Source organism: Pseudoliparis swirei, chromosome 7 (assembly GCF_029220125.1).
Source record: "Pseudoliparis swirei isolate HS2019 ecotype Mariana Trench chromosome 7, NWPU_hadal_v1, whole genome shotgun sequence".
Lineage (NCBI taxonomy): Eukaryota > Metazoa > Chordata > Actinopteri > Perciformes > Liparidae > Pseudoliparis > Pseudoliparis swirei.
In genome coordinates this window covers 31404717-31429686 of record NC_079394.1, presented here as the reverse complement: position 1 = coordinate 31429686, position 24970 = coordinate 31404717, and the positions used below count along the sequence as shown (strand labels likewise).

Sequence of the window (24970 nt, the reverse complement as noted above, 5' to 3'; positions counted from 1 at the left end):
GAAGACCTTCAGAGAGAAACCAGAAGACCTTCAGAGAGAAACCAGAAGACCTCCAGAGAGAAACCAGAAGACCTCCGGAGAGAAACCAGAAGAACTCCGGAGAGAAACAGGAAGACCTTCAGAGAGAAACCAGAAGACCTCCAGAGAGAAACCAGAAGACCTCCGGAGAGAAACCAGAAGTCCTTCAGAGAGAAACCAGACGACCTTCAGAGAGAAACCAGAAGACCTCCGGAGAGAAACCAGAAGACCTCCGGAGAGAAACCAGAAGACCTCCGGCGAGAAACCAGAAGAACTCCGGAGAGAAACCAGAAGACCTTCAGAGAGAAACAAGATGACCTCCGGAGAGAAACTAGAAGACCATCAGAGAGAAACCAGAAGACCTTCAGAGAGAAACAAGAAGACCTTCAGAGAGAAACAAGAAGACCTCCGGAAAGAAACCAGAAGACCTCTGGAGAGAAACCAGAAGACCTTCAGAGAGAAACCAGAACACCTCCGGAGAGAAACCAGAAGACCTCCGGAGAGAAACCAGAAGACCTCCGGAGAGAAACCAGAAGACCTCCAGAGAGAAACCAGAAGACCTTCAGAGAGAAACCAGAAGACCTTCAGAGAGAAACCAGAAGACCTCCGGAGAGAAACCAGAAGAACTCCGGAGAGAAACCAGAAGACCTTCAGAGAGAAACCAGAAGACCTCCAGAGAGAAACCAGAAGACCTCCGGAGAGAAACCAGAAGACCTTCAGAGAGAAACCAGAAGACCTTCAGAGAGAAACCAGAAGACCTCCGGAGAGAAACCAGAAGACCTCCGGAGAGAAAGCAGAAGACCTCCGGCGAGAAACCAGAAGACCACCGGAGAGAAACCAGAAGACCTTCAGAGAGAAACAACAAGACCTCCAGAGAGAAACCAGAAGACCTCTGGAGAGAAACCAGAAGACCTTCAGAGAGAAACCAGAAGACCTCCGGAGAGAAACCAGAAGACCTCCAGAGAGAAACCAGAATACCTTCAGAGAGAAACCAGAAGACCTTCAGAGAGAAACCAGAAGACCTCCGGAGAGAAACCAGAAGAACTCTGGAGAGAAACCAGAAGACCTTCAGAGAGAAACCAGAAGACCTTCAGAGAGAAACCAGAAGACCTCCAGAGAGAAACCAGAAGACCTCTGGAGAGAAACCAGAAGACCTTCAGAGAGAAACCAGAAGACCTTCAGAGAGAAAGCAGAAGACCTTCAGAGAGAAACAAGATGACCTCCGGAGGGAAACCAGAAGACCATCAGAGAGAAACCAGAAGACCTTCAGAGAGAAACAAGAAGACCTCCGGAAAGAAACCAGAAGACCTCTGGAGAGAAACCAGAAGACCTTCAGAGAGAAACCAGAACACCTCCGGAGAGAAACCAGAAGACCTCCGGAGAGAAACCAGAAGACCTCCAGAGAGAAACCAGAAGACCTCCGGAGAGAAACCAGAAGACCTTCAGAGAGAAACCAGAAGACCTTCAGAGAGAAACCAGAAGAACTCCGGAGAGAAACCAGAAGACCTTCAGAGAGAAACCAGAAGACCTCCAGAGAGAAACCAGAAGACCTCCGGAGAGAAACCAGAAGACCTTCAGAGAGAAACCAGAAGACCTCCAGAGAGAAACCAGAAGACCTCCGGAGAGAAACCAGAAGTCCTTCAGAGAGAAACCAGAAGACCTTCAGAGAGAAACCAGAAGACCTCCGGAGAGAAACCAGAAGACCTCCGGAGAGAAACCAGAAGACCTCCGGCGAGAAACCAGAAGACCACCGGAGAGAAACCAGAAGACCTTCAGAGAGAAACAAGAAGACCTCTGGAGAGAAACCAGAAGACCTTCAGAGAGAAACCAGAAGACCTTCAGAGAGAAAGCAGGAGAAACAAGATGACCTCCGGAGAGAAACCAGAAGACCATCAGAGAGAAACCAGAAGACCTTCAGAGAGAAACAAGAAGACCTTCAGAGAGAAACAAGAAGACCTCCGGAGAGAAACCAGAAGACCATCAGAGAGAAACCAGAAGACCTTCAGAGAGAAACAAGAAGACCTCCGGAAAGAAACCAGAAGACCTCCGGAGAGAAACCAGAACACCTCCGGAGAGAAACCAGAAGACCTCCGGAGATAAACCAGAAGACCTCCGGAGAGAAACCAGAAGACCTTCAGAGAGAAACCAGAAGACCTTCAGAGAGAAACCAGAAGACCTCCGGAGAGAAACCAGAAGAACTCCGGAGAGAAACCAGAAGACCTTCAGAGAGAAACCAGAAGACCTCCAGAGAGAAACCAGAAGACCTCCGGAGAGAAACCAGAAGACCTTCAGAGAGAAACCAGAAGACCTCCGGAGAGAAACCAGAAGACCTCCGGAGAGAAACCAGAAGACCTCCAGAGAGAAACCAGAAGACCTCCGGAGAGAAACCAGAAGACCTTCAGAGAGAAACAAGAAGACCTCCGGAGAGAAACCAGAAGACCTTCAGAGAGAAACCAGAAGACCTTCAGAGAGAAACCAGAAGACCTCCGGAGAGAAACCAGAAGAACTCCGGAGAGAAACCAGAAGACCTTCAGAGAGAAACCAGAAGACCTCCAGAGAGAAACCAGAAGACCTCCGGAGAGAAACCAGAAGACCTTCAGAGAGAAACCAGAAGACCTTCAGAGAGAAACCAGAAGACCTCCGGAGAGAAAGCAGAAGACCTCCGGCGAGAAACCAGAAGACCTTCAGAGAGAAAGCAGAAGACCTTCAGAGAGAAACAAGATGACCTCCGGAGGGAAACCAGAAGACCATCAGAGAGAAACCAGAAGACCTTCAGAGAGAAACAAGAAGACCTCCGGAAAGAAACCAGAAGACCTCTGGAGAGAAACCAGAAGACCTTCAGAGAGAAACCAGAACACCTCCGGAGAGAAACCAGAAGACCTCCGGAGAGAAACCAGAAGACCTCCAGAGAGAAACCAGAAGACCTCCGGAGAGAAACCAGAAGACCTTCAGAGAGAAACCAGAAGACCTTCAGAGAGAAACCAGAAGAACTCCGGAGAGAAACCAGAAGACCTTCAGAGAGAAACCAGAAGACCTCCAGAGAGAAACCAGAAGACCTCCGGAGAGAAACCAGAAGAACTCCGGAGAGAAACAGGAAGACCTTCAGAGAGAAACCAGAAGACCTCCAGAGAGAAACCAGAAGACCTCCGGAGAGAAACCAGAAGTCCTTCAGAGAGAAACCAGAAGACCTTCAGAGAGAAACCAGAAGACCTCCGGAGAGAAACCAGAAGACCTCCGGAGAGAAACCAGAAGACCTCAGAGAGAAACCAGAAGACCACCGGAGAGTAACCAGAAGACCTTCAGAGAGAAACAAGAAGACCTCTGAGAGAAACCAGAAGACCTCTGAGAGAAACCAGAAGACCTTCAGAGAGAAACCAGAAGACCTTCAGAGAGAAAGCAGAAGACCTTCAGAGAGAAACAAGATGACCTCCGGAGAGAAACCAGAAGACCATCAGAGAGAAACCAGAAGACCTTCAGAGAGAAACAAGAAGACCTTCAGAGAGAAACAAGAAGACCTCCGGAGAGAAACCAGAAGACCATCAGAGAGAAACCAGAAGACCTTCAGAGAGAAACAAGAAGACCTCCGGAAAGAAACCAGAAGACCTCCGGAGAGAAACCAGAACACCTCCGGAGAGAAACCAGAAGACCTCCGGAGATAAACCAGAAGACCTCCGGAGAGAAACCAGAAGACCTTCAGAGAGAAACCAGAAGACCTTCAGAGAGAAACCAGAAGACCTCCGGAGAGAAACCAGAAGAACTCCGGAGAGAAACCAGAAGACCTTCAGAGAGAAACCAGAAGACCTCCAGAGAGAAACCAGAAGACCTCCGGAGAGAAACCAGAAGACCTTCAGAGAGAAACCAGAAGACCTTCAGAGAGAAACCAGAAGACCTCCGGAGAGAAACCAGAAGACCTCCGGAGAGAAACCAGAAGACCTCCGGCGAGAAACCAGAAGACCACCGGAGAGAAACCAGAAGACCTTCAGAGAGAAACAAGAAGACCTCCGGAGAGAAACCAGAAGACCTTCAGAGAGAAACCAGAAGACCTTCAGAGAGAAACCAGAAGACCTCCGGAGAGAAACCAGAAGAACTCCGGAGAGAAACCAGAAGACCTTCAGAGAGAAACCAGAAGACCTCCAGAGAGAAACCAGAAGACCTCCGGAGAGAAACCAGAAGACCTTCAGAGAGAAACCAGAAGACCTTCAGAGAGAAACCAGAAGACCTCCGGAGAGAAACCAGAAGACCTCCGGAGAGAAAGCAGAAGACCTCCGGCGAGAAACCAGAAGACCACCGGAGAGAAACCAGAAGACCTTCAGAGAGAAACAAGAAGACCTCCGGAGAGAAACCAGAAGACCTCTGGAGAGAAACCAGAAGACCTTCAGAGAGAAACCAGAAGACCTCTGGAGAGAAACCAGAAGACCTCCAGAGAGAAACCAGAATACCTTCAGAGAGAAACCAGAAGACCTTCAGAGAGAAACCAGAAGACCTCCGGAGAGAAACCAGAAGAACTCTGGAGAGAAACCAGAAGACCTTCAGAGAGAAACCAGAAGACCTCCAGAGAGAAACCAGAAGACCTCTGGAGAGAAACCAGAAGACCTTCAGAGAGAAACCAGAAGACCTTCAGAGAGAAACCAGAAGACCTCCGGAGAGAAACCAGAAGAACTCCGGAGAGAAACCAGAAGACCTTCAGAGAGAAACCAGAAGACCTTCAGAGAGAAAGCAGAAGACCTTCAGAGAGAAACAAGATGACCTCCGGAGAGAAACCAGAAGACCATCAGAGAGAAACCAGAAGACCTTCAGAGAGAAACCAGAAGACCTCCAGAGAGAAACCAGAAGACCTCTGGAGAGAAACCAGAAGACCTTCAGAGAGAAACCAGAAGACCATCAGAGAGAAACCAGAAGACCTTCAGAGAGAAACAAGAAGACCTCCGGAAAGAAACCAGAAGACCTCTGGAGAGAAACCAGAAGACCTTCAGAGAGAAACCAGAAGACCTTCAGAGAGAAACCAGAAGACCTCCGGAGAGAAACCAGAAGACCTCCAGAGAGAAACCAGAAGACCTTCAGAGAGAAACCAGAAGACCTTCAGAGAGAAACCAGAAGACCTTCAGAGAGAAACAAGAAGACCTTCGGAGAGAAACCAGAAGACCTCCGGAGAGAAACCAGAAGAGCTTCAGAGAGAAACAAGAAGACCTCCGGAGAGAAACCAGAAGACCTCTGGAGAGAAACCAGAAGACCTCCGGAGAGAAACCAGAACACCTCCAGAGAGAAACCAGAAGACCTCCGGAGAGAAACCAGAAGACCTCCAGAGAGAAACCAGAAGACCTCCGGAGAGAAACCAGAATACCTTCAGAGAGAAACCAGAAGACCTTCAGAGAGAAACCAGAAGACCTCCGGAGAGAAACCAGAAGAACTCTGGAGAGAAACCAGAAGACCTTCAGAGAGAAACCAGAAGACCTCCAGAGAGAAACCAGAAGACCTTCAGAGAGAAACCAGAAGACCTTCAGAGAGAAACCAGAAGACCTCCGGAGAGAAACCAGAAGACCTTCAGAGAGAAACCAGAAGACCTCCGGAGAGAAACCAGAAGACCTCCAGAGAGAAACCAGAATACCTTCAGAGAGAAACCAGAAGACCTTCAGAGAGAAACCAGAAGACCTCCGGAGAGAAACCAGAAGAACTCTGGAGAGAAACCAGAAGACCTTCAGAGAGAAACCAGAAGACCTTCAGAGAGAAACCAGAAGACCTCCAGAGAGAAACCAGAAGACCTCTGGAGAGAAACCAGAAGACCTTCAGAGAGAAACCAGAAGACCTTCAGAGAGAAAGCAGAAGACCTTCAGAGAGAAACAAGATGACCTCCGGAGAGAAACCAGAAGACCATCAGAGAGAAACCAGAAGACCTTCAGAGAGAAACAAGAAGACCTCCGGAAAGAAACCAGAAGACCTTCAGAGAGAAACCAGAAGACCTCCGGAGAGAAACCAGAAGACCTCCAGAGAGAAACCAGAAGACCTCCGGAGAGAAACCAGAAGACCTTCAGAGAGAAACCAGAAGACCTTCAGAGAGAAACCAGAAGAACTCCGGAGAGAAACCAGAAGACCTTCAGAGAGAAACCAGAAGACCTTCAGAGAGAAACCAGAAGACCTCCAGAGAGAAACCAGAAGACCTCCGGAGAGAAACCAGAAGAACTCCGGAGAGAAACAGGAAGACCTTCAGAGAGAAACCAGAAGACCTCCAGAGAGAAACCAGAAGACCTCCGGAGAGAAACCAGAAGTCCTTCAGAGAGAAACCAGAAGACCTTCAGAGAGAAACCAGAAGACCTCCGGAGAGAAACCAGAAGACCTCCGGAGAGAAACCAGAAGACCTCCGGCGAGAAACCAGAAGACCACCGGAGAGAAACCAGAAGACCTTCAGAGAGAAACAAGAAGACCTCTGGAGAGAAACCAGAAGACCTCTGGAGAGAAACCAGAAGACCTTCAGAGAGAAACCAGAAGACCTTCAGAGAGAAAGCAGAAGACCTTCAGAGAGAAACAAGATGACCTCCGGAGAGAAACCAGAAGACCATCAGAGAGAAACCAGAAGACCTTCAGAGAGAAACAAGAAGACCTTCAGAGAGAAACAAGAAGACCTCCGGAGAGAAACCAGAAGACCATCAGAGAGAAACCAGAAGACCTTCAGAGAGAAACAAGAAGACCTCCGGAAAGAAACCAGAAGACCTCCGGAGAGAAACCAGAACACCTCCGGAGAGAAACCAGAAGACCTCCGGAGAGAAACCAGAAGACCTTCAGAGAGAAACAAGAAGACCTGGCTGTGCTCCCCTTCAGGGGCGCGACCACAACACCGGCTAACAGGGACTCCGCCGGGCATCACCTCCTTAGAGCTCCGGGAGGAGGAGGAGGAGGAGGAGCCGCAGGAGGAGGAGGAGCAAGAGGAGGAGCAGGAGGAGGAGGAGCAGGAGGAGGAGGAGGAGAAGGAGGAGCAGGAGGGGGAGGAGCAAGAGGAGGAGGAGCAGGAGGAGAAGGAGGAGCAAGAGGAGCAAGAGGAGGAGGAGAAGGAGGAGGAGGAGGAGCAGGAGGAGGAGGAGGAGGAGGAGCATGTTGTGAAGCTATCTGAGACTTTAAAGAAACTCAGAGGACGCCGTAACAATCTTTTTCCTGCCATGAAAAAGTCATAAAGTGTGATTTATGGAACGAAGCTCCGCCTCCAGATCGGGTTTCTTCTCTATATATATATATTTGTTTTGTTAGTTTAATATATAAATATATATATGTATATGTATGTTTTGTTAGTTTAATACATAAATACATATATGTATATAGATATCTGTTTTGTTAGTTTAATACATAAATATATATATATTTGTTTTGTTAGTTTAATATATAAATGTATATATGTGGAAGTTGCATTAAAACTAGGGCTGTGAAACGATTACAATTTTTAATCGGGTTAATCACAGGTTTTTGTGGATTAATCATGATTAATCACATATTACCGATATTCTCGGTATATTTTGTGAGAACATAGAGATTTATGACAAAAGACGGATATATACATTTATACATTCTTCTATACAATGGTGCTGCAACTCAGCAGTTATTTAGCAGTTTTCTTCCATATGGAACATTAATACATCTTCATCCTAAACAGAATGTTTAACCCTCCTGTTACCTTTCGGGTCAATTTGACCCCATTCAATGTTTAATGTCGGTGTTCTTTGGGGTCAATTTGACCCCAGGCTGTTTTTCACTGTGTCAAACATATAAGAAATATCAACTTTTTTATTTATTTAAAGGGCTATTTAGGTAGTCAACAAACAAACATAAAGAAACTCACACTTAAACTTGGGAAGCAATATTAATTCTAATAATTTTCTGGAGGTTTTAATTGCTGGGGTCAAATTGACCCCGAGGGTAAAATATGTTAGTAAATGTAAAGGTAACAGGAGGTTAAACAGAACATGTTTCTCTTGTTTGTCAACCATTAACTCCACCATGATACAATCTAAAGGCCTCTAGTCTTCCTCTAGCAGAGAATGCACATAGAAGCACGAGCCTGAAGAAGACTGCTGCTGACGAGAAGAGGAATCCGCCATTGTCCCCGGAGCGCCGTGCGTGGGGAGAAGCTCGGCCATGACGCAGTGCTCTTGACTCGCCAGGAGAAATGTATCAGCCTCTTCAGTGCTCGACAGTCCGTGATGGCGGTGTTGGCCAGTGCAGCTCTGACTTGGGAAGGCAGCTGACGCAGGAAAAGGTGGGTGAAAAGAAAGTCGGGTCTGTGCTCCCCCAGGAGATCCAGCATGCGGTCCATGAGCTCGGACGGTTTGCCGTCACCTGGCCCTTGGAGGGAGAGCAGCCTGCTAGCTCTCTCAGCGTCGGACAGTTCAGAAGTCTTTAGCAGGTGGGCTTTGAGCGCCGCATATTCCTCCGTAGCTGGAGGACGCTTCAGGAGACTCACCACTCGGGTCGCCGTTGAGTTACCGAGAGCTGACACAACGTAGTAGTACCGTGTTGTATCCGCGGTAATGTCCCGCAGCCCGAACTGCGCCCGCCTGGGCGAACCATGACGACGCTGAAGATTCCCAGAATTCGGGAGTTTGAGGGTAACGCGTCATGCCATGGTCGAGTCGTGTTTGCGAATACGTCCAGCAAAGAGGCGTCGGGGTCACCAGTGTGGAAGTTGCATTAAAACGCAAAACACAATTCCTCAAGTTGAGCACACAAGTGTGTGTCTCGTTTATTCCGTATAACAAAACGAATGATCACAAGATGGCGCTGCCCAGATACCAAACCCGCATGGGGCTCGACATCACAACAACAACACAACACTTAAAGGGACCGCGATCCCGGAACAGTCACACCGATGTGTGTGACGCATTACATAACTGTGTAAAGAACTACACCAGGAACAAGGGTGAATTATGATATCCCATTCACTGCATATATGTATATATATGTTCTGTTAGTTTAATACATAAATACATATTTACATATATGTATATAGATATTTGTTTTGTTAGTTTAATACATAAATATATATATATATATATATATATATTTGTTTTGTTAGTTTAATATATACATATTTAAATGTATATATTTCTGTGGGTTGTTTGAAGCCTTTAAATAAATAGTACAGCCTTATGGCCGAAATATAGAAAAGAGGGAAATTAACTTTGTAAATTCCACAAATAAATCCGCCGGTCAGAGCCGCGTGAATACGGGCCCGGGCCCCGGGTCTGTACCGGGGGTCTGTACCTGGGGTCTGTACCGGTCTCCGCCGTGGAGAGGACCGGCGGCCTTTCAGGAGAGACCGGCTGGGAGTGACGGGGGGAAGCTGAGAGCCGCGTGGAGCTGTGCTGCCCCCTGCTGGGGAAACAGCGCTACTGCAGGCAGAGAGCTCCTGCACTGGGCCTCAGGGCTTCTGGGTGTAAACGTCGATATTGATGCACATTGTTACTGTGAATCAACAAGTCAATAAATTAATGTTTACAAGTTTGTTTTCCATCTCCTGCTGGAGTGAACTTTGTGTCAAAACTTTATTCCGTGATGACATCAGGCACGTGCACAGACATTTTGGGGGGCAGGTGCTCAAACAAACAAAAAAGGGCACCCAATGCCAAAAAATGAATTGTGACAGAGTTGAAGCATAAGCAGCATTGTACTGATGATGCAATACATCCTCGACCTGCGTTTCCTCTGGGCAGCATCAGACTGCTTGCTTACATTTTCTTTATGAATATTCTGTCCTAGCAATTGTGTGCATCCTTACAAGGCACAGACAGATAGCTAACCAAAGAGTGCAGAAGGAATGACGCTCCAGAATGTTTTGTTGATGAACTTTACTTTCAGATGTTCATTCTTTAGATAACTCTGTTGCTCTTCTATTCTCTCTTTTCAGTGTGGTAAAACTATAAAATAAACAGAAAGACAACATATCACATATGTCTCATTACTATATCGTTAAACATGTGTCTTGTAAACAAGCAAAATACAAAACATATCTGACAATAACCACAAGCTACATAGTTAGCAAACACAGGCTAGTTAGCAAGCTAGTCATGGCAGCATAGGTTCATAACCAAATGTAAAATTATGCTAATTCGTTTTCTTTAGAATTATCACAGAGGTATTTTGTAACTGTTACCATCTTATGTCTCAAGCAATTATAACATAGAACACTTACGGACGTATTTACTCCAAGGATCTGACCGCTAGAAACTGCTTCGATCCACACAGCTCTTTGAACAGGTTAGAACTGGATTTTGGCGGAGCAAAACAAAGGCACTTAAGGTGCGAGACCAAAATACAACAGCAGGTGTCTTTCTTGGACAAGCTTAAACAATAAAGAGAGCAAACTCAGTAAATTAAGTCAGAACAATGAATAAAGATGAATTATTATATATAGCAGCAGTACAAGCGTTCTGATTGGCTAATGGGTCGTATCGCCCTCCTCGCTGGTCTGATACGGATCCGTATTGCCCTCTTACGTCATTTTCAAAATGAGCGATATTGATAGACATCAACAGACATCCCTCTGAACAATACCAGAGGCCTTATGATTTTTGTATCAGTCTGGCCACTTAGACTAGCCCCTGTTAAATAGAACGGAATACGAATGCACTCTCTCTCTCTCTCTTCTCTTTCTTCTCAACTTCACTCTCTCTCTCCCTCTCTCTATTCTCTAAACATAACTAATATAACGTCAGTAAACAGCTGCAAGGCTTTGAAATCACGGATTTCGTGAGTTTTTGTTTGTTTATTTTGTTAGGAAACGTCGGACCAGTTGTGACGTCATGTTTTCAGCAGCGCTAATGTTGTGGTTGATTTATCACAAAACAAAGTCAGGGGACAAACACGTCATGACCTGTTTGTCAGACGCTGCGGGTCAGAGGAGAAGGAGGAGCACATTACATTACATTACATTACATGTCATTTAGCAGACGCTTTTATCCAAAGCGACTTCCAATAAGTGCATTTCAACCTAGAGTACAAACCAAGAACAACAAGAACACAGGAAGCAACATTTCCTCAACTCAGTCGAACCACAAAAGCACCACAATAAGTGCCATCCCAGTGCCACTGAAGTGCAAATCTGTGTTTTAATCCAGATATAGTCGGAAAAGATGTGTTTTCAGTCTCAGGCGGAAGATGTAGAGACTTTCTGCAGCACTGCGCGGTGGAGGAAGTGGAGGAGGAGGAGGGAGGGGCGCGGCGGGGGGCGGAGGGGCACGTGAGCTCGTGAGCGCCGCGGAGCATGTCGGGGCGAAGTTTTCAGATAAATGCCCCGGCGGATATTAAAACACATTTGGGGGGACTTGATGACAGAAAGAGTAACTTTTATTCTAAAATACTGATGAATAAAAAAAGTGGGCTCCAGCAAAAAGGGCCCTTTACTCATCCAGGGCAAAAGGGCTGGTGCTTGAGCACCACGAGGGCTCTATCTGTGCACGTGCCTGGATGACATCATTGTTTCAGGTTAAATACCACAAAGAAACGACCAGTCTACTCACCGTACGATGGTTTAATGAATGACTCAACTGAATATTTCAAGTTAAATAAACATCGTAATATTTAAACATCTTGGACATTATTATGATTTAATGTGACAGCATGTCCACTGTAGTGGACCTCAGGACCATTTATAAAATATAGAAGACAAACCATCACATGATGTCTGGAGATATTAAACCAATAATACACTTGATTATTAAAATAAATCATCTGCTTGTCTGCTTGTTGAAGAACATTTTATATTAAAACTGAACATCTTTATATGTGTGACTTAAACTAATCCTTTGTTCATTCTTTATTGTTCTTCATTGATTCTTTTGTTGCATTTTCAGCGCGTTCACGTCGGGGTGCGGTGCGCCGGCTCGCCGCCAGAGGGCGCTGCAGCGCCACCAACAGGCTGAGCCTCAAAGTGAAAGCTACCGACGCAGCGAGTCCCCGGTGGGCAGAGCGGTCTGTTCCCGGTGTGAGGACGGCCAGCAGCATGGAGGTAGGTACGGGGCCGGTACCGGGGCCGGTACCGGGGCTTTACGTTAGGACCAGCGGGCCGAGGCGGGTCGAGGGCGATGAGACACGAGCTCAGAACCGGGTTCACCGCCCCGGGAGAAGTTCCGGTGCTCGTGAACTCTGTTGTTGTTGTTGTTGTTGTTGTTGTATTCCTAAAGACTCGCGTCATGGCCGCGCCGTGACTTCATCAGGTCTCTGAAGCGGCAGCAACGCGTTGATTTACGGGCAGAAAACGATCATAGTTAGACCGGAAGTGAACGAAATAGAAGTTTACGGATATTGGCGTCGGACTTTCAAAATAAAAGCTCTTCCGTTTTAACTAACAACAGGCATGAACCCTAAAACATTTTAATTTGTTTAAAAGTAAAGTCTATAACTCATACTGTTAACATGCTGTTATTATTAATTATAATAAGAGTAAACATGTTGACTTTGTGATGACGCCTGAAAACATGAATTACTCTCCAACACTTGAATTACACGAGTCCAACTAAACAAAATCTATTTGTAAAATATATCTACATATAAACAATTGCAGGGAAAAGTGACTGTTTTATTCACTGGTGTAAGTTAAGGTGTAAACATTTAAATTAGTAAATTGTAAAATGTGCATTCTGACTTTATTGCAGCTAACGGTGTTCAGACATTAGTTAGCAAAGACATTTTAGTGGCTGAATATAATTGTGTTAACCGAATATTTTTGATCTAATATGGACTCACACATATTAAAGCTGGGTTTGGATTTTATATACTTTCTTTTGTTATATTTGACCAAATCTGATACCTCTGGCTTTTAGCGTGCCCAATGATTTCATTTAGAATTCAACATGCATCATTTAATAATGTTTATATTGTAACAACTATTCCTGACCCATCAGAACATCCGTTTACGAGCTCCTTGTGTTGAGTGTTCCTCTGATGTCCGTCAGTCTGCTCCAGGGAGACAGGAAGTTAGCATCAACAACAGGAAGTTAGCATCAACAACAGCCAAGAAAACAAACAATTTGCCTGGTTTAGGACTTGTCTTAGGACTTGGTTTAAGACTTGGTTTAGGACTTGTTTTAAGACTTGTTTTAGGACTTGTTTTAGGACTTGGTTTAAGACTTGTTTTAGGACTTGTTTTAGGACTTGGTTTAAGACTTGTTTTAGGACTTGTTTTAAGACTTGGTTTAGGACTTGGTTTAGGACTTGTTTTAAGACTTTGTTTAGGACTTGTTTGAGGACTTGTTTGAGGACTTGTTTGAGGACTTGGTTTAGGACTTGGTTTAGGACTTGTTTTAAGACCTGTTTTAAGACTTGGTTTAGGACTTGGTTTAGGACTTGTTTGAGGACTTGGTTTAGGACTTGTTTTAAGACCTGTTTTAAGACTTGGTTTAGGACTTGGTTTAGGACTTGTTTTAAGACTTGGTTTAGGACTTGTTTTAGGACTTGGTTTAAGACTTGGTTTAAAACTTGGTTTAAGACTTGGTTTAAAACTTGGTTTAGGACTTGTTTTAGGACTTGTTTGAGGACTTGGTTTAGGACTTGTTTTAAGACTTGTTTGAGGACTTGGTTTAGGACTTGTTTGAGCACTTGGTTTAGGACTTGTTTTAAGACTTGGTTTAGGACTTGTTTGAGGACTTGTTTGAAGACTTGGTTGAGGACTTGGTTGAGGACTTGTTTTAAGACTTGTTTTAAGACTTGTTTTAGGACTTGTTTTAAGACTTGGTTTAGGACTTGGTTTAGGACTTGTTTTAGGACTTGTTTTAAGACTTGTTTTAAGACTTGGTTTAAGACTTGTTTTAGGACTTGTTTGAGGACTTGTTTTAGGACTTGTTTTAGGACTTGGTTTAGGACTTGTTTTAAGACTTGTTTTAAGACTTGGTTTAGGACTTGGTTTAAGACTTGGTTTAGGACTTGTTTGAGGACTTGGTTTAGGACTTGTTTTAAGACTTGGTTTAGGACTTGTTTGAGGACTTGTTTTAGGACTTGTTTGAAGACTTGGTTGAGGACTTGGTTGAGGACTTGTTTTAAGACTTGTTTTAAGACTTGTTTTAGGACTTGTTTTAAGACTTGGTTTAGGACTTGGTTTAGGACTTGTTTTAGGACTTGTTTTAAGACTTGGTTTAGGACTTGTTTTAAGACTTGGTTTAAGACTTGTTTTAGGACTTGTTTGAGGACTTGTTTTAGGACTTGTTTTAGGACTTGGTTTAGGACTTGTTTTAAGACTTGGTTTAGGACTTGGTTTAAGACTTGGTTTAGGACTTGGTTTAGGACTTGTTTTAAGACTTGGTTGAGGACTTGGTTTAGGACTTGGTTTAAGACTTGGTTTAGGACTTGGTTTAAGACTTGTTTTAGGACTTGTTTTAAGACTTGGTTTAGGACTCGGTTTAGGACTTGTTTTAAGACTTGGTTTAGGACTTGTTTTAAGACTTGGTTTAGGACTTGTTTTAAGACTTGGTTTAGGACTTGGTTTAAGACTTGTTTTAGGACTTGGTTTAGGACTTGTTTTAAGACTTGTTTTAAGACTTGGTTTAGGACTTGTTTTAGGACTTGTTTTAGGACTTGTTTTAAGACTCGGTTTAGGACTTGTTTTAGGACTTGGTTTAGGGCTTGGTTTAGGACTTGGTTTAGGACTTGTTTTAAGACTTGTTTTAGGACTTGGTTTAGGACTTGGTTTAAGACTTGTTTTAGGACATGTTTTAGGACTTGGTTTAGGACTTGGTTTAGGACTTGGTTTAAGACTTGGTTTAAGACTTGTTTTAGGACTTGGTTTAAGACTTGTTTTAGGACTTGGTTTAGGACTTGGTTTAGGACTTGTTTTAGGACTTGGTTTAAGACTTGTTTTAGGACTTGGTTTAGGACTTGTTCCTCAGTGAAACAAGTTTTAAAGGACACAGACGGGTTGACTCGTGCTTGTGTAATAACTTCAACCCCAGAACTAGCATTTTTAGCAAGTAGCATTCAGACGGATAGCAGCTAACGTTGCCGTCTCGTTGCAGTTCATCACGGACATCAGTGTCCTCGTCCCTGAAAAGTACTTCAAAGACCCTGGGAGATTACAGAAGCTTCTCCTGCCGTACGGCTGGCAGAAGAAGGCCGGCGTCTACGCGGTGAGAGGAACCTTTGAGGAGCTGGAGACCCTCAGCACCAGCCTGACGGAGGAGGTGGACCGAGAGCGTCCGGCCGCCTCGCCTCACGTCACGCCTGTGGCCGTGTCCGGGGTCGTCATGGCCTTCATCCACAAGAAACACGCCGAGGAACTTGAGAAGATTCAAGGGAGCAGTTTCTCCATTGAAGAGCTCCACGAGCCCGGCGGCACGGAGCGGGTGGTTCTCCGACCGCGCGACGCCTCCTCGCTCCCCGTCCACGCCGACTTGTTCCGGCAGCGGTTCGTCACGTTCTACCAGAGGACGGCGTCCGACCTGCAGACCGCGTCCCTGCCGCCTGGTCTCGACCGCACGGACCTGGGCGCCAGGTTCCCGGAGCTCCTCTTCGAAGGCGGGCCCGGCGGAGGCGACCCGACGGCGACCGGGTCCTTCGTGCACCTTGCTAAACTGAAAGAGTTCCTTTCCCAAAGCACGTCGAGCTCCAGCACCAATCCGGTGGGCGGAGCTCCAGCGAACACGCCGCCTGTGGGCCCCGGAGAGGAAGAGGACCCGTGTCCCATCTGCATGGAGCCGATGACGGCCCTCGACAAAGAGACTCTGCGCTGTCGGCACTCGTTCTGCACCGGCTGCCTGGAGAAGGCCTTCCACTACAAGCCCGTGTGCCCGACGTGCGGCGCGCTGTACGGCGCCCTGACGGGGACGCAGCCCGACGGAGGGGAGATGGAGGTCAGCGTCACCGCTTCGCCGCTACCGGGATACGAGAAGTATGGAACCATCACCATACACTACCACATCCCAAACGGCATCCAGAAGGTGAGTCCAACACAGGACCACATGCACCTGAACTCAGGGACCAGCAGCTCCGACCGCTTCTTCAGGGAGTTAGCTTCAGTCACATGGCGACGGGACCATCCCAGTGAGGGTCTTCCCAGTGAGGGTCTTAACTGATTGGCAGGTGTCATTATTTCCTTTAATAATAAAGTAGTCTGCCATGTTGTAAAGCTTGTGTTACCTAAGCGCTGTGGACCCCCTGTGGAGAGCCCATTAGAGCTGTGGACCCCCTGTGGAGAGCCCATTAGAGCTGTGGACCCCCTGTGGAGAGCCCATTAGAGCTGTGGACCCCCGTCCGCCCACAGAGCCCATAACTACATCCCCCCCGTCCTATAGGAGGAGCACCCGAGCCCCCGGCAGCCGTACGAAGGCGCGTACCGCATCGCCTACCTACCAGACTGCGCTGAGGGCCGGAGGACCCTGGAGCTGCTGAGGAGGGCCTTCCACCAGAAGCTCATCTTCACCGTGGGCCAGTCCTCCACCAGCGGCAGGAGCAACACGGTGACGTGGAACGACATCCACCACAAGACGTCCACCCACGGAGGCCCGACCCGGTGAGTCTGGCTCACTGATGGTCACCATGACGACGTGCGATGTCACTGAACTCTGTGTCCTCGTTCACAGATATGGATACCCCGACCACGACTACCTGAGCCGAGTGCAGGAGGAGCTGAAGCTCAAAGGGATTGAATGACGGGTTCAGCTCCAGGCAGCTCGTGTTTAATGGAGCTTCATATGTTTTAATGACACGTATAACCATAGAGGACGTTCATCATTAATTTGTGTTATCACGGATCAGTGTTTGACAATTCAGTTATTGTTTGAACTCACTAAGTATTTTTTTAAACATTCCTAAATGTCTGAGAGTTGTTTGTTAGTCCTGATTAACTTAGGCGCGAACTAACTGTAAAACCTGCATTCCCTCTCATGGCCACCAGGGGGTCGACTCCTCTGGTTGTACTGGGGCCTTTGAGAAAATAACTTGTCACTTGATTTATTCCCTCAGTAAACATGAGTTTATGTCTCAATCTCTACGGTTCCAGTCTTCTTCATTCAGTACATTAAGTAGTCCCAAAAGCAGAGTACACTGTGGGCGGGGCTACAAGGTGACTGGCAGGTGGCTGGTGTTGACCACGTTGGACTGGGCTTTGATGTTCGGCGAGGTTCCCAAACAAGCAAAAAGAAAAACATTAATAATTCCAAAATATTTGTTGTGTCCACTCATATTACTGACTTATTAGATTTCTTAAATATTTGATTGGATGTTGTATTCAATGTTCTCTGGGATAAGACCGACTAACTTTAACGTCACCGTCGGCAAGTGGTTGGTTATCTGATGCAGACATGCAGCGGTTAATTTCCTGTCTTACTGGTTTTACAGGTTTTACATGTTTCTGGTAAGGTTTTGACTTTAGATGTTATGTGTCAAATTAAACAGGCAGAAATCACATATTAGTGTGTGTTCATGGCCTAAAGGCCCAGTGAAAAGATCCAAATACTGGAGGCTGACATGGTAAACATGGGTTGAACCGGATCATGTCAGTACATTCGGTCTAGAACGAGTCTCGAGGTTAACTAAGGTCAACGAGGAGCAGCCGCTGGTCAGAGTGCGGTCACCTCGGTGTTACACATCACACACAAGTGTGTGTACTTCAATGGCCCAATGGCCCCTAAGGCTTTAAACCCTGAACCCTCAGGGACCCACTGACCACCTGGACATGGGGTGCTCAATACGTCGACCTGCCAGTCGATCGCGGCGTAGTATGGTAGATCGCATGACATTAAAAAAAAATTGCCCGCCCCCCTGTCACTTTCTCTATAGCGCCACATTACAGCAGCAGAACGTCATTTCTGTCTCTCCGTATCGCGTTAACAGTCCTCTGCCCGCCGTCTTGTACGCCGCAGAGCTCCGACACCGGTTTGCGCGCATCGGGACGGAGCAAAGAAAAAGTCACCGTGACACGGAGTCCCTCAGGAGTCTATGGGTGAACTGAAGAGTAACCGTTACACGGAGTCTATGGGTGAACTGAAGTGTCACCGTTACACGGAGTCCCTCAGGATTCTAAGGGTGAACTGAAGAGTCACCGCTACACGGAGTCCCTCAGGAGTCAGTAAGGGTGAACTGAAGAGTCACCGTTACACGGAGTCCCTCAGGAGTCTGTAACCATGAACTGAAGAGTCACCGTTACACGGAGTCCCTCAGGAGTCTACGGGTGAACTGAAGAGTCACCGCTACACGGAGTCCCTCAGGAGTCTACGGGTGAACTGAAGAGTCACCGCTACACGGAGTCCCTCAGGAGTCAGTAAGGGTGAACTGAAGAGTCAATGAAACATGTATTTAAGGTAAACAAGATGGAGAATCCAGAAGGACTTGTGTCTTGAGGTCTTTTGATGAGTAGACATTGCAGGATCCTGTGAATAACACCAGTCTTCATCCTAGACATCCTTAGTTATTGTCTGTCTCCACACGGGATGTTTCCTTGACTAAAGGTACGGGGGATGCAATATGTTGAGTAACCTTTGCAGGACAAAGATGATTTACAAAGCCCCTTCACATAGTGTCAACGATAATATAACTAAGAAGTTTCCATTAGTCGGCACGTTGCTATGATGTCATAACATGTGATCTACAACTGTGGGTATTAACTGACTTTTTACTCATCCAGGTGTTTTCCTCTCCAGACGAGAACTAATTGTCAAATGATCCATTAACTAGTTTCAATCACAAAATGAAATGTGTGATGAATAAATCTGTTTCTGTCTCCCACTGGTCACATTGCAATGACTTGTGGGTAATCTAAAGTGTGGCCTCACTGAAAGGTTCCTGACGGTCTCAGAGGAACTGCTTCTTCAAAGAGCTTCACACCTTCAGGTAACGCTCTCAACATGTGGATCATCGAGCTGGTGGAGCGCCACCTTCAGGCGCCGTGACACATGACACTCACAGCTCAGTGAGAAGACGAGGTGCAACAGACCGTGACCTGTCCGACTGGTACACGCGTCGCCAGGGAAACACAAGAAACCTTCTGTTGGACTTCAGGCACCTTCCAGCTCTTGGTTTTATTCTCTCGGTCAAAGTCCAGACGAGCCTCCTCCATCCTAGATAACACAGGTATGTCCTGACCCCTGGTCACCTGACCCTAACCCTTCCATCCTGTGAGCCCTGGTGACAGCCGGAGGTTTGATGCCGCCTGAGCATTGAGAGTGGCGGCGTCTTATTTCTGCTCGCTCCATGAAATGGGACAAAAACAATGAATAGAATTATGTTTTAATCGCTAAAATGCCCTTTTCACCAATCCTCACATCCTCGGACATATTGTGGACTTGTTAAAACGATATATGCAAAATAATGTACAGATAAAATATGTAAAATCTATTTATACATTCCACCGATCAGCCACGTGGAGCGGGCCTCCAGGCGCTGACATGTGACCTCATGATGAGCAGCTGGGACCACGAGCTGCTCATCTCATCTGACAGGTTATTGATCGATCACTTATCAGATATCTCACTGCTCTCGTCATGCTAGTGACCAGAGGAACCTCTGGAGGTCTGATCGATGACAACGGGCTGTTTATCATTCCCTCCATTGTTTCTATATCCATCCCTTCAACTCCAGGTTTGGAGGCCGTCTCCTCCCGCCTCCTCCCGTCTCCCCCCCTCCCCCGAATGCCCGTAACAAGTCTAATGAAGCTGATAGTTTGGCTTTACTTTATTTAAAAAAAATATTTGATGGAGCCAACTTCCACCTCTTCGACCTCCAGGAGTCTCCGGTCCTTCTCCCCCCGGGCCGGGTCCACTTCAGTCCCGGGGCCGTCTAGAGACGGGCAGGTCTCTGTGGTCTATCCATCTACACGTGTATCTATACATTTTCTATATATAGATACACGTCTATCATTTGGATGGATTTATCGACTCGGAGTTTCTTGCTTTTCTTCTCGTGCTTCGAGTTGAAAGTCAACGAACGCGGCAACGCCCTCTCACCCCCACACTGCGATCCCATTGGACCCCGGAGCGCAGAGAAACAGACCGAAGCGCTGCCGACAGATGACCCCGACCTCTTCGCTCCATGAGAGTTATGTTTTAGTAAAAAGTGAACGGGGGGGGGGGGACATTCATCAGGATGGGAAAATAAAATGGCGGAGGGAGAGGAGAACAGATGGCGGCCCGCCCCAGAGTCCAGGCGGGCTCCGTCCCGTGTCCGCGCTCAGAGTTCAGCGCCTCACTTGGTGAAGGCGGCCACGACGGCCCACAGCAGCTCGTTGGCGTTGGCCTTCACGCTCTCGCCCTCGGGCTCCAGCTCCAGCAGCCGCCTCACGCGCTTCATGGCGAGGTCGTACTGCTCGTCCAGCAGCGGGGCGAAGGCGTTCTCCAGCACGTCGGACGAGTGCGCCAGGAAGATGAGCGCCAGCAGCCGCTTGTCCATGCGCTGGGCGTCGTTCACCCAGCGGTCCAGCACGGCCTCCTGCACGCGCTTGATGAGCCGCTGCTTCACGGGGTTGTTGGTCAGCGGGTGCGTGGTCATGTCGAACAGCAGGAAGTTCTGCTTCTCCGTGGTCAGCACGCCCTTCTCCACCAGGTTCTTGGCCAGGCGCTCGCGGACGTTCCTCAGCTGGTAGTGGAGCTTCAGGGGGTTCCACGTTTCACCTGGAGGCAGAAGGCTGTTTAGGGGGGCATGTACCTATAGAGGTGTGTCTGCCAGCTGCAGCATGACGGGCCCAGTGGTTCTGGGCACGACCCCGTGCTCCGACAACAGCATCTGGAGTCAGCTGCTGAGCCGACTCACCGCTCAGCAGCTCGATCCAGCTCTGCACCGTCTCCGGCGGCTGGGTGTCCTTGATGTGCTTCAGCGCCTCGTCCAGCAGCACGTCGCCCGTCGGAGCGTCGGACTTACAGATCACCTGAGGAGCAGAGACGACGGCGGTTAGGGGGCCACGGCTCCTCCTGGGGAAACCTCGCTTTACCGCCACGTTCAGGAGTTACATCTCCACCGGCCACAAAGAACCGCAGCAGAACTGCAGCTGGGAATCCAGTCATTTGGGATATGCTCGATAGAAACGTCACAACTATAAAGCCAGCGTGTGTGTGTAGTAAAGAGAGAGCAGGTGTGTGTGTGTAGTAAAGAGAGCAGGTGTGTGTGTGTGTAGTAAAGAGAGAGCAGGTGTGTGTGTGTAGTAAAGAGAGCAGGTGTGTGTGTGTAGTAAAGAGAGCAGGTGTGTGTGTAGTAAAGAGAGCAGGTGTGTGTGTGTGTGTGTAATAAAGAGAGAGCAGGTGTGTGTGTGTGTGTGTGTAATAAAGCCAGAGCAGGTGTGTGTGTGTGTGTGTAGTAAAGCCAGAGCAGGTGTGTGTGTGTGTGTGTGTAAAGCCAGAGCAGGTGTGTGTGTGTGTGTGTGTGTGTGTGTGTGTGTGTAGTAAAGCCAGAGCAGGTGTGTGTGTGTGTGTGTGTGTGTGTAAAGCCAGAGCAGGTGTGTGTGTGTGTGTGTGTGTCCTACCTTCCTGGCCAGCAGGCCTTTCCTCCTCATGCCACAGGCCTCCAGCTGCAGGCGGCCCCTCACCGCCAGCTCGATCAGCATGCAGCCGCGCAGCCCCGACGAGATGCAGTCGTTCCAGAAGGAGGTGTAGCCCTGAGAAACAGACCCAGGGTCAGCAGAGACCCGGGAGGAGCCACGCGACCAGGTCACCACCGGGGAGAGAACCAGGGAGGGCCGGCTGAGCTCAACACACAGGAATGACCCTCGGCGAGCAGGTGCAACCTGCTGGGGCTCAGTGTGTCGTCACTGTGCAGGTGTGTGGAAACCAACGAGCACCTGTCGACACCTCCAGACACACAACCAGCACGCGGCCTCACCTTCATCAACACAGCCACCTCCATTCAGACGACGGGAACACAGACCTGAGAGCACGGGCCTTGGAGTGTGTGTGTGTGTGTGTGTGTGATACCGTCACAGTGAGACATGTGGCATTAACCGGGCCGCCAGCAGCTCGCCGTGTGCCGGTGCGCCCCGGGGAGCTCGCTGTAGCCTTCCCGTGCCACCGGGAGAACCCCGTGAACCGGCTGCTGTCACGGGCCGACAGCAGCCTCCCGGGCCGCTCACCGCAATAACCGGACACGTGTCGTCTCTCGACGGAACCGCGTTGCACCAAAACACAAACCCGGAAAGGTCCGACTGCCCGAGGCCCTGTGTTGTTGTTAGCGGTGTAGCTAGAATGTAACGCCAGGTTGAGTGTTGGAGACGCCGCCCGGTGAGCCGACATGCAGCTGCACTCCGCTGTGACCTCTCGGTCCTACAGGCGGAGGGGTGCTAACGCTACCCCCAGTCGGCTGGGGGAGACCCCGCTAGGTGAGGGCGGGGGGCCGTCCCTCGTAAGCAGACATGTAGCTTCAGTCACACGGATGCTAACGCTACCTCCAGTCGGCTGGGGGAGACGCCGCTCGGTTCGCCCGGGTGACGTCCCCGTACCTCCGGTCTCACATTACCTCTCCGTCCTTCAGTCAACAGGAATGTCATCGTCCCCTAAAGTCGGCTGGGGAAGACGGCGCTAGCGGTGTAGCTTGAATGCTAACACGAAAGCTACCGCTCCCTCGAGCCGCCAGGTGAGCTCGGGTCCCCCGTCAGCCTCCCCGCCATTACCTCTCGGTCCTTCAGGCCCAGCAGCAGCACCTCCTCCATCAAGGTGAGGCGCGTTTCTTTCGAGTCCCCGGTGTCTTCGTCGTCCGGCTCGTCTCCCCGCCGCGGCTCTTCGTCCTCCTCGCCGGGCGGACGCTCTCTGTCGGTCCGCCGCTGCACGAGGCCCGAGCTGCGCTGCACCAGGGAAGTCATGTCTGCGGCCCGGGAGGCGGAGAGCAGCCTGGCCTCAGCGACTCGTTGTCCCGCAGACAGCAGCGAGCCGAGTGGCGGATTACCTGCCGCGGCCGCAGCGCCTTGTCACCTGGAGAGTCCCCTTCCGTGACTCCGTCGGCAGCGGTAAAGTCTCTCCAATATGGCGCCGTGCGGTACCGGACTCCTCCAGCAGGTGGAGCCCGAGATCACATGACACCGGCAGCTTTATGTGACGTCACAAACGCACACCAATCTACTGTTATTGTGCTATATCCCTTTCTCACTCAATGTCATTGACAATATCTATACGTTCATGCTTAATGTTAGTTTTCTATTTCATTTATTCATTTTGTATTCATTTATTTCAATTTTTTTATTACTATTATTATTTATTTTGTTGTTGTTGAAATGAATCAAATACATTTTATATCTATCCTCTCATAGGCTGTGTCTACTACCGCGCACTTGAGCACTTGGAGCTGACTTTCAGTGTTCGAAGTGCGCCACTGAAAAAACCAGCAGAATTCAGTGCACTGAAAGTACCCGGATGGTGCACTGCAAACGGGCAGAACATGTAAAACGATGGACACTACTCGCCCTAAGCGGCCGCCATCTTGGTGACGTAGCGGAAGAGGAGGAGCCCTTTCGCCAGCTCTTCATTTTATTTCTAAAACAATGGCGGACGAGATGCTACGGTAGAACAAGTGGTAGACCACGAAGCGACAGACCGTAAATGTAAGTATCAGCGGTAATTACACATTGTACTGGTATTAAAGACATGAGTATTTGGTGGAGTTAACGATGTATATGATATATACCGACAGTTAGCATACCTAGGTAGCATTAGATGCCATTGGATCTCCATGGCAGTTATGATAAGCTAGCTGGGTAATCCACCACCCGGTCCTCTTGCCAGTCCGACGAAGGTGCACTTTTATCGGACACTTTTCGCTTGACGAGCGGGGCAGGTCGGCTCCAGGCGCTTCTCCAGCGGCAAGTCCGACGACAGATAGCTATGTCAGTCATCGGACAGTGTTAAACAACGGCTGTTCTGTTAACCAATCGAAATAGCAATTTTAATAATGGATTAACAATGGATATGCTCAGTTTAATAACGGGTTAACATGACACCGCGAACGTTTGCCCACACGCCGCCCGATAATTAATACCGTTACGATCGCTATCTAAGCTTGTCCTTCTAGAAATAATTGTAGCTTTCAATCATCGTTGTGTGTTTTTTTAATGTCGTGTATGTATTAATTTAAATGTAATCGTGGTCTGGGACATAGCACTGAATGGCTATCCTCTTTCTGTTTCCTGCCCAGAGACGTTTCCTGGAGGTGCTGGTCCTCTGCTGCCCTCCCGACATCTGGCTCCAATGACCTCTGGCACCTCACATCCACCTCCAGGGCCTTGAAGAAGATGGACCGCCATCGCGTCTTCAGTATCCCGAAGGACCTCTCCACAACACACCTCGCCTTTGACAGGCAGCAGTTGTAGCTTGGAGGCGGACAGGCTGCCTGAAGGGGGTCATGAGGCAGATGGGTTGGGACAGGCAGGGGGAGCCACCATCCCCAAGGATACAGTAGCCTGGTGGAGGGGATGACTGCTCATAGAAGATGGGGCTGTTATTCAGGACCCTGGCATCATGCTCTGAGTCTGGGTAGCCCACACACACTTCTATGAATTTGCACTTATCCCAGATGGCCTGCAGCTGGATGGAATGAAAAAGCTTCCTGTTAAAATAGCAGGCAGCATCCTCCGCTGGGGGCTTCACTCTGAGCGTGGCAGCCATCAATAGCCCCACCACTCTGCTGAAGGCTGCCCACCCAGCTAGACGCAGGCGGGCAGGGGAAGGGAAGATTATATTAATATGCAAGTCATTTTATCAATAAAATGTTGTCATTGAGGTTTTGTAGTCTTTTATTGCGTTTTCTGATTTATATTAGAATTGATGCATGTTTGTAACAATAATTAATATGCCTGTGTGTTCAATTGCTCATTGATTCCTGTATCAGGGTAAACTTCACTACAACAGAGATGTTTATAAAAGTACAGTCAGTCAAATTAGGCCTATTACTGTGTGAATTCAAACAGATGCCTATCATTTCAGTGGATAATTCTTAAAACTAATTGGAATCTAGGGGCAAACATGTACAGATTTGTCATGTTTTATTTCCATATGGTGTGTCTGTGGATTGCAAAGAA

The 24970-nt window shown here is 48.2% G+C and overlaps 3 protein-coding genes and 1 long non-coding RNA gene across 5 annotated transcripts in view; 2 read left to right on the top strand and 2 right to left on the bottom strand.

Moving 5' to 3' along the window:
• Positions 1–24970, bottom strand: part of sub1b (SUB1 regulator of transcription b) — a 275625-nt gene that overhangs the window by 153358 nt on the left and 97297 nt on the right. The gene's annotated exons all lie outside the window — the stretch shown is intronic.
• Positions 11776–16973, top strand: si:dkey-3h3.3 (uncharacterized protein LOC100144568 homolog). Its single transcript, XM_056419278.1, has 4 exons — positions 11776–12004; positions 15003–15923; positions 16278–16495; positions 16566–16973. Exons 1-4 carry the CDS (start codon positions 11999–12001, stop codon positions 16633–16635), a joined length of 1215 nt encoding a protein of 404 aa, XP_056275253.1. The 5' UTR covers positions 11776–11998; the 3' UTR covers positions 16636–16973.
• On the bottom strand, positions 19196–23139 carry golph3a (golgi phosphoprotein 3a). The gene is made up of 4 exons (XM_056419279.1): positions 22574–23139; positions 21434–21565; positions 20728–20842; positions 19196–20588 (listed from the first exon to the last, which is right to left on the bottom strand). The coding sequence occupies exons 1-4, from the start codon at positions 22760–22762 to the stop codon at positions 20164–20166; spliced, it is 861 nt and encodes a 286-aa protein (XP_056275254.1). The 5' UTR covers positions 22763–23139; the 3' UTR covers positions 19196–20163.
• LOC130196883 (uncharacterized) lies at positions 21573–24560 on the top strand. Of its 2 annotated transcripts, none has more exons than XR_008832339.1 (3): positions 21573–21726; positions 23207–23497; positions 24088–24560. It is a non-coding gene; the product is annotated as an uncharacterized LOC130196883 (long non-coding RNA). The 2 variants fall into 2 exon arrangements; XR_008832338.1 differs by lacking the exon at positions 21573–21726 and adding an exon at positions 22824–22906 and having other exon boundaries at positions 24088–24559.

Coding starts and splice junctions, on each gene's coding strand:
- si:dkey-3h3.3 (XM_056419278.1), top strand. Junction 15,924..16,277: donor TCCCAAACGGCATCCAGAAG/GTGAGTCCAACA, acceptor CCCGTCCTATAG/GAGGAGCACCCGAGCCCCCG. Junction 16,496..16,565: donor ACCCACGGAGGCCCGACCCG/GTGAGTCTGGCT, acceptor CCTCGTTCACAG/ATATGGATACCCCGACCACG.
- golph3a (XM_056419279.1), bottom strand. CDS start 22,762: ATGACTTCCCTGGTGCAGCGCAGCTCGGGCCTCGTGCAGCGGCGGACC. Junction 21,566..22,573: donor TGGGCCTGAAGGACCGAGAG/GTAATGGCGGGG, acceptor TCTGTTTCTCAG/GGCTACACCTCCTTCTGGAA. Junction 20,589..20,727: donor CTGGATCGAGCTGCTGAGCG/GTGAGTCGGCTC, acceptor TTCTGCCTCCAG/GTGAAACGTGGAACCCCCTG.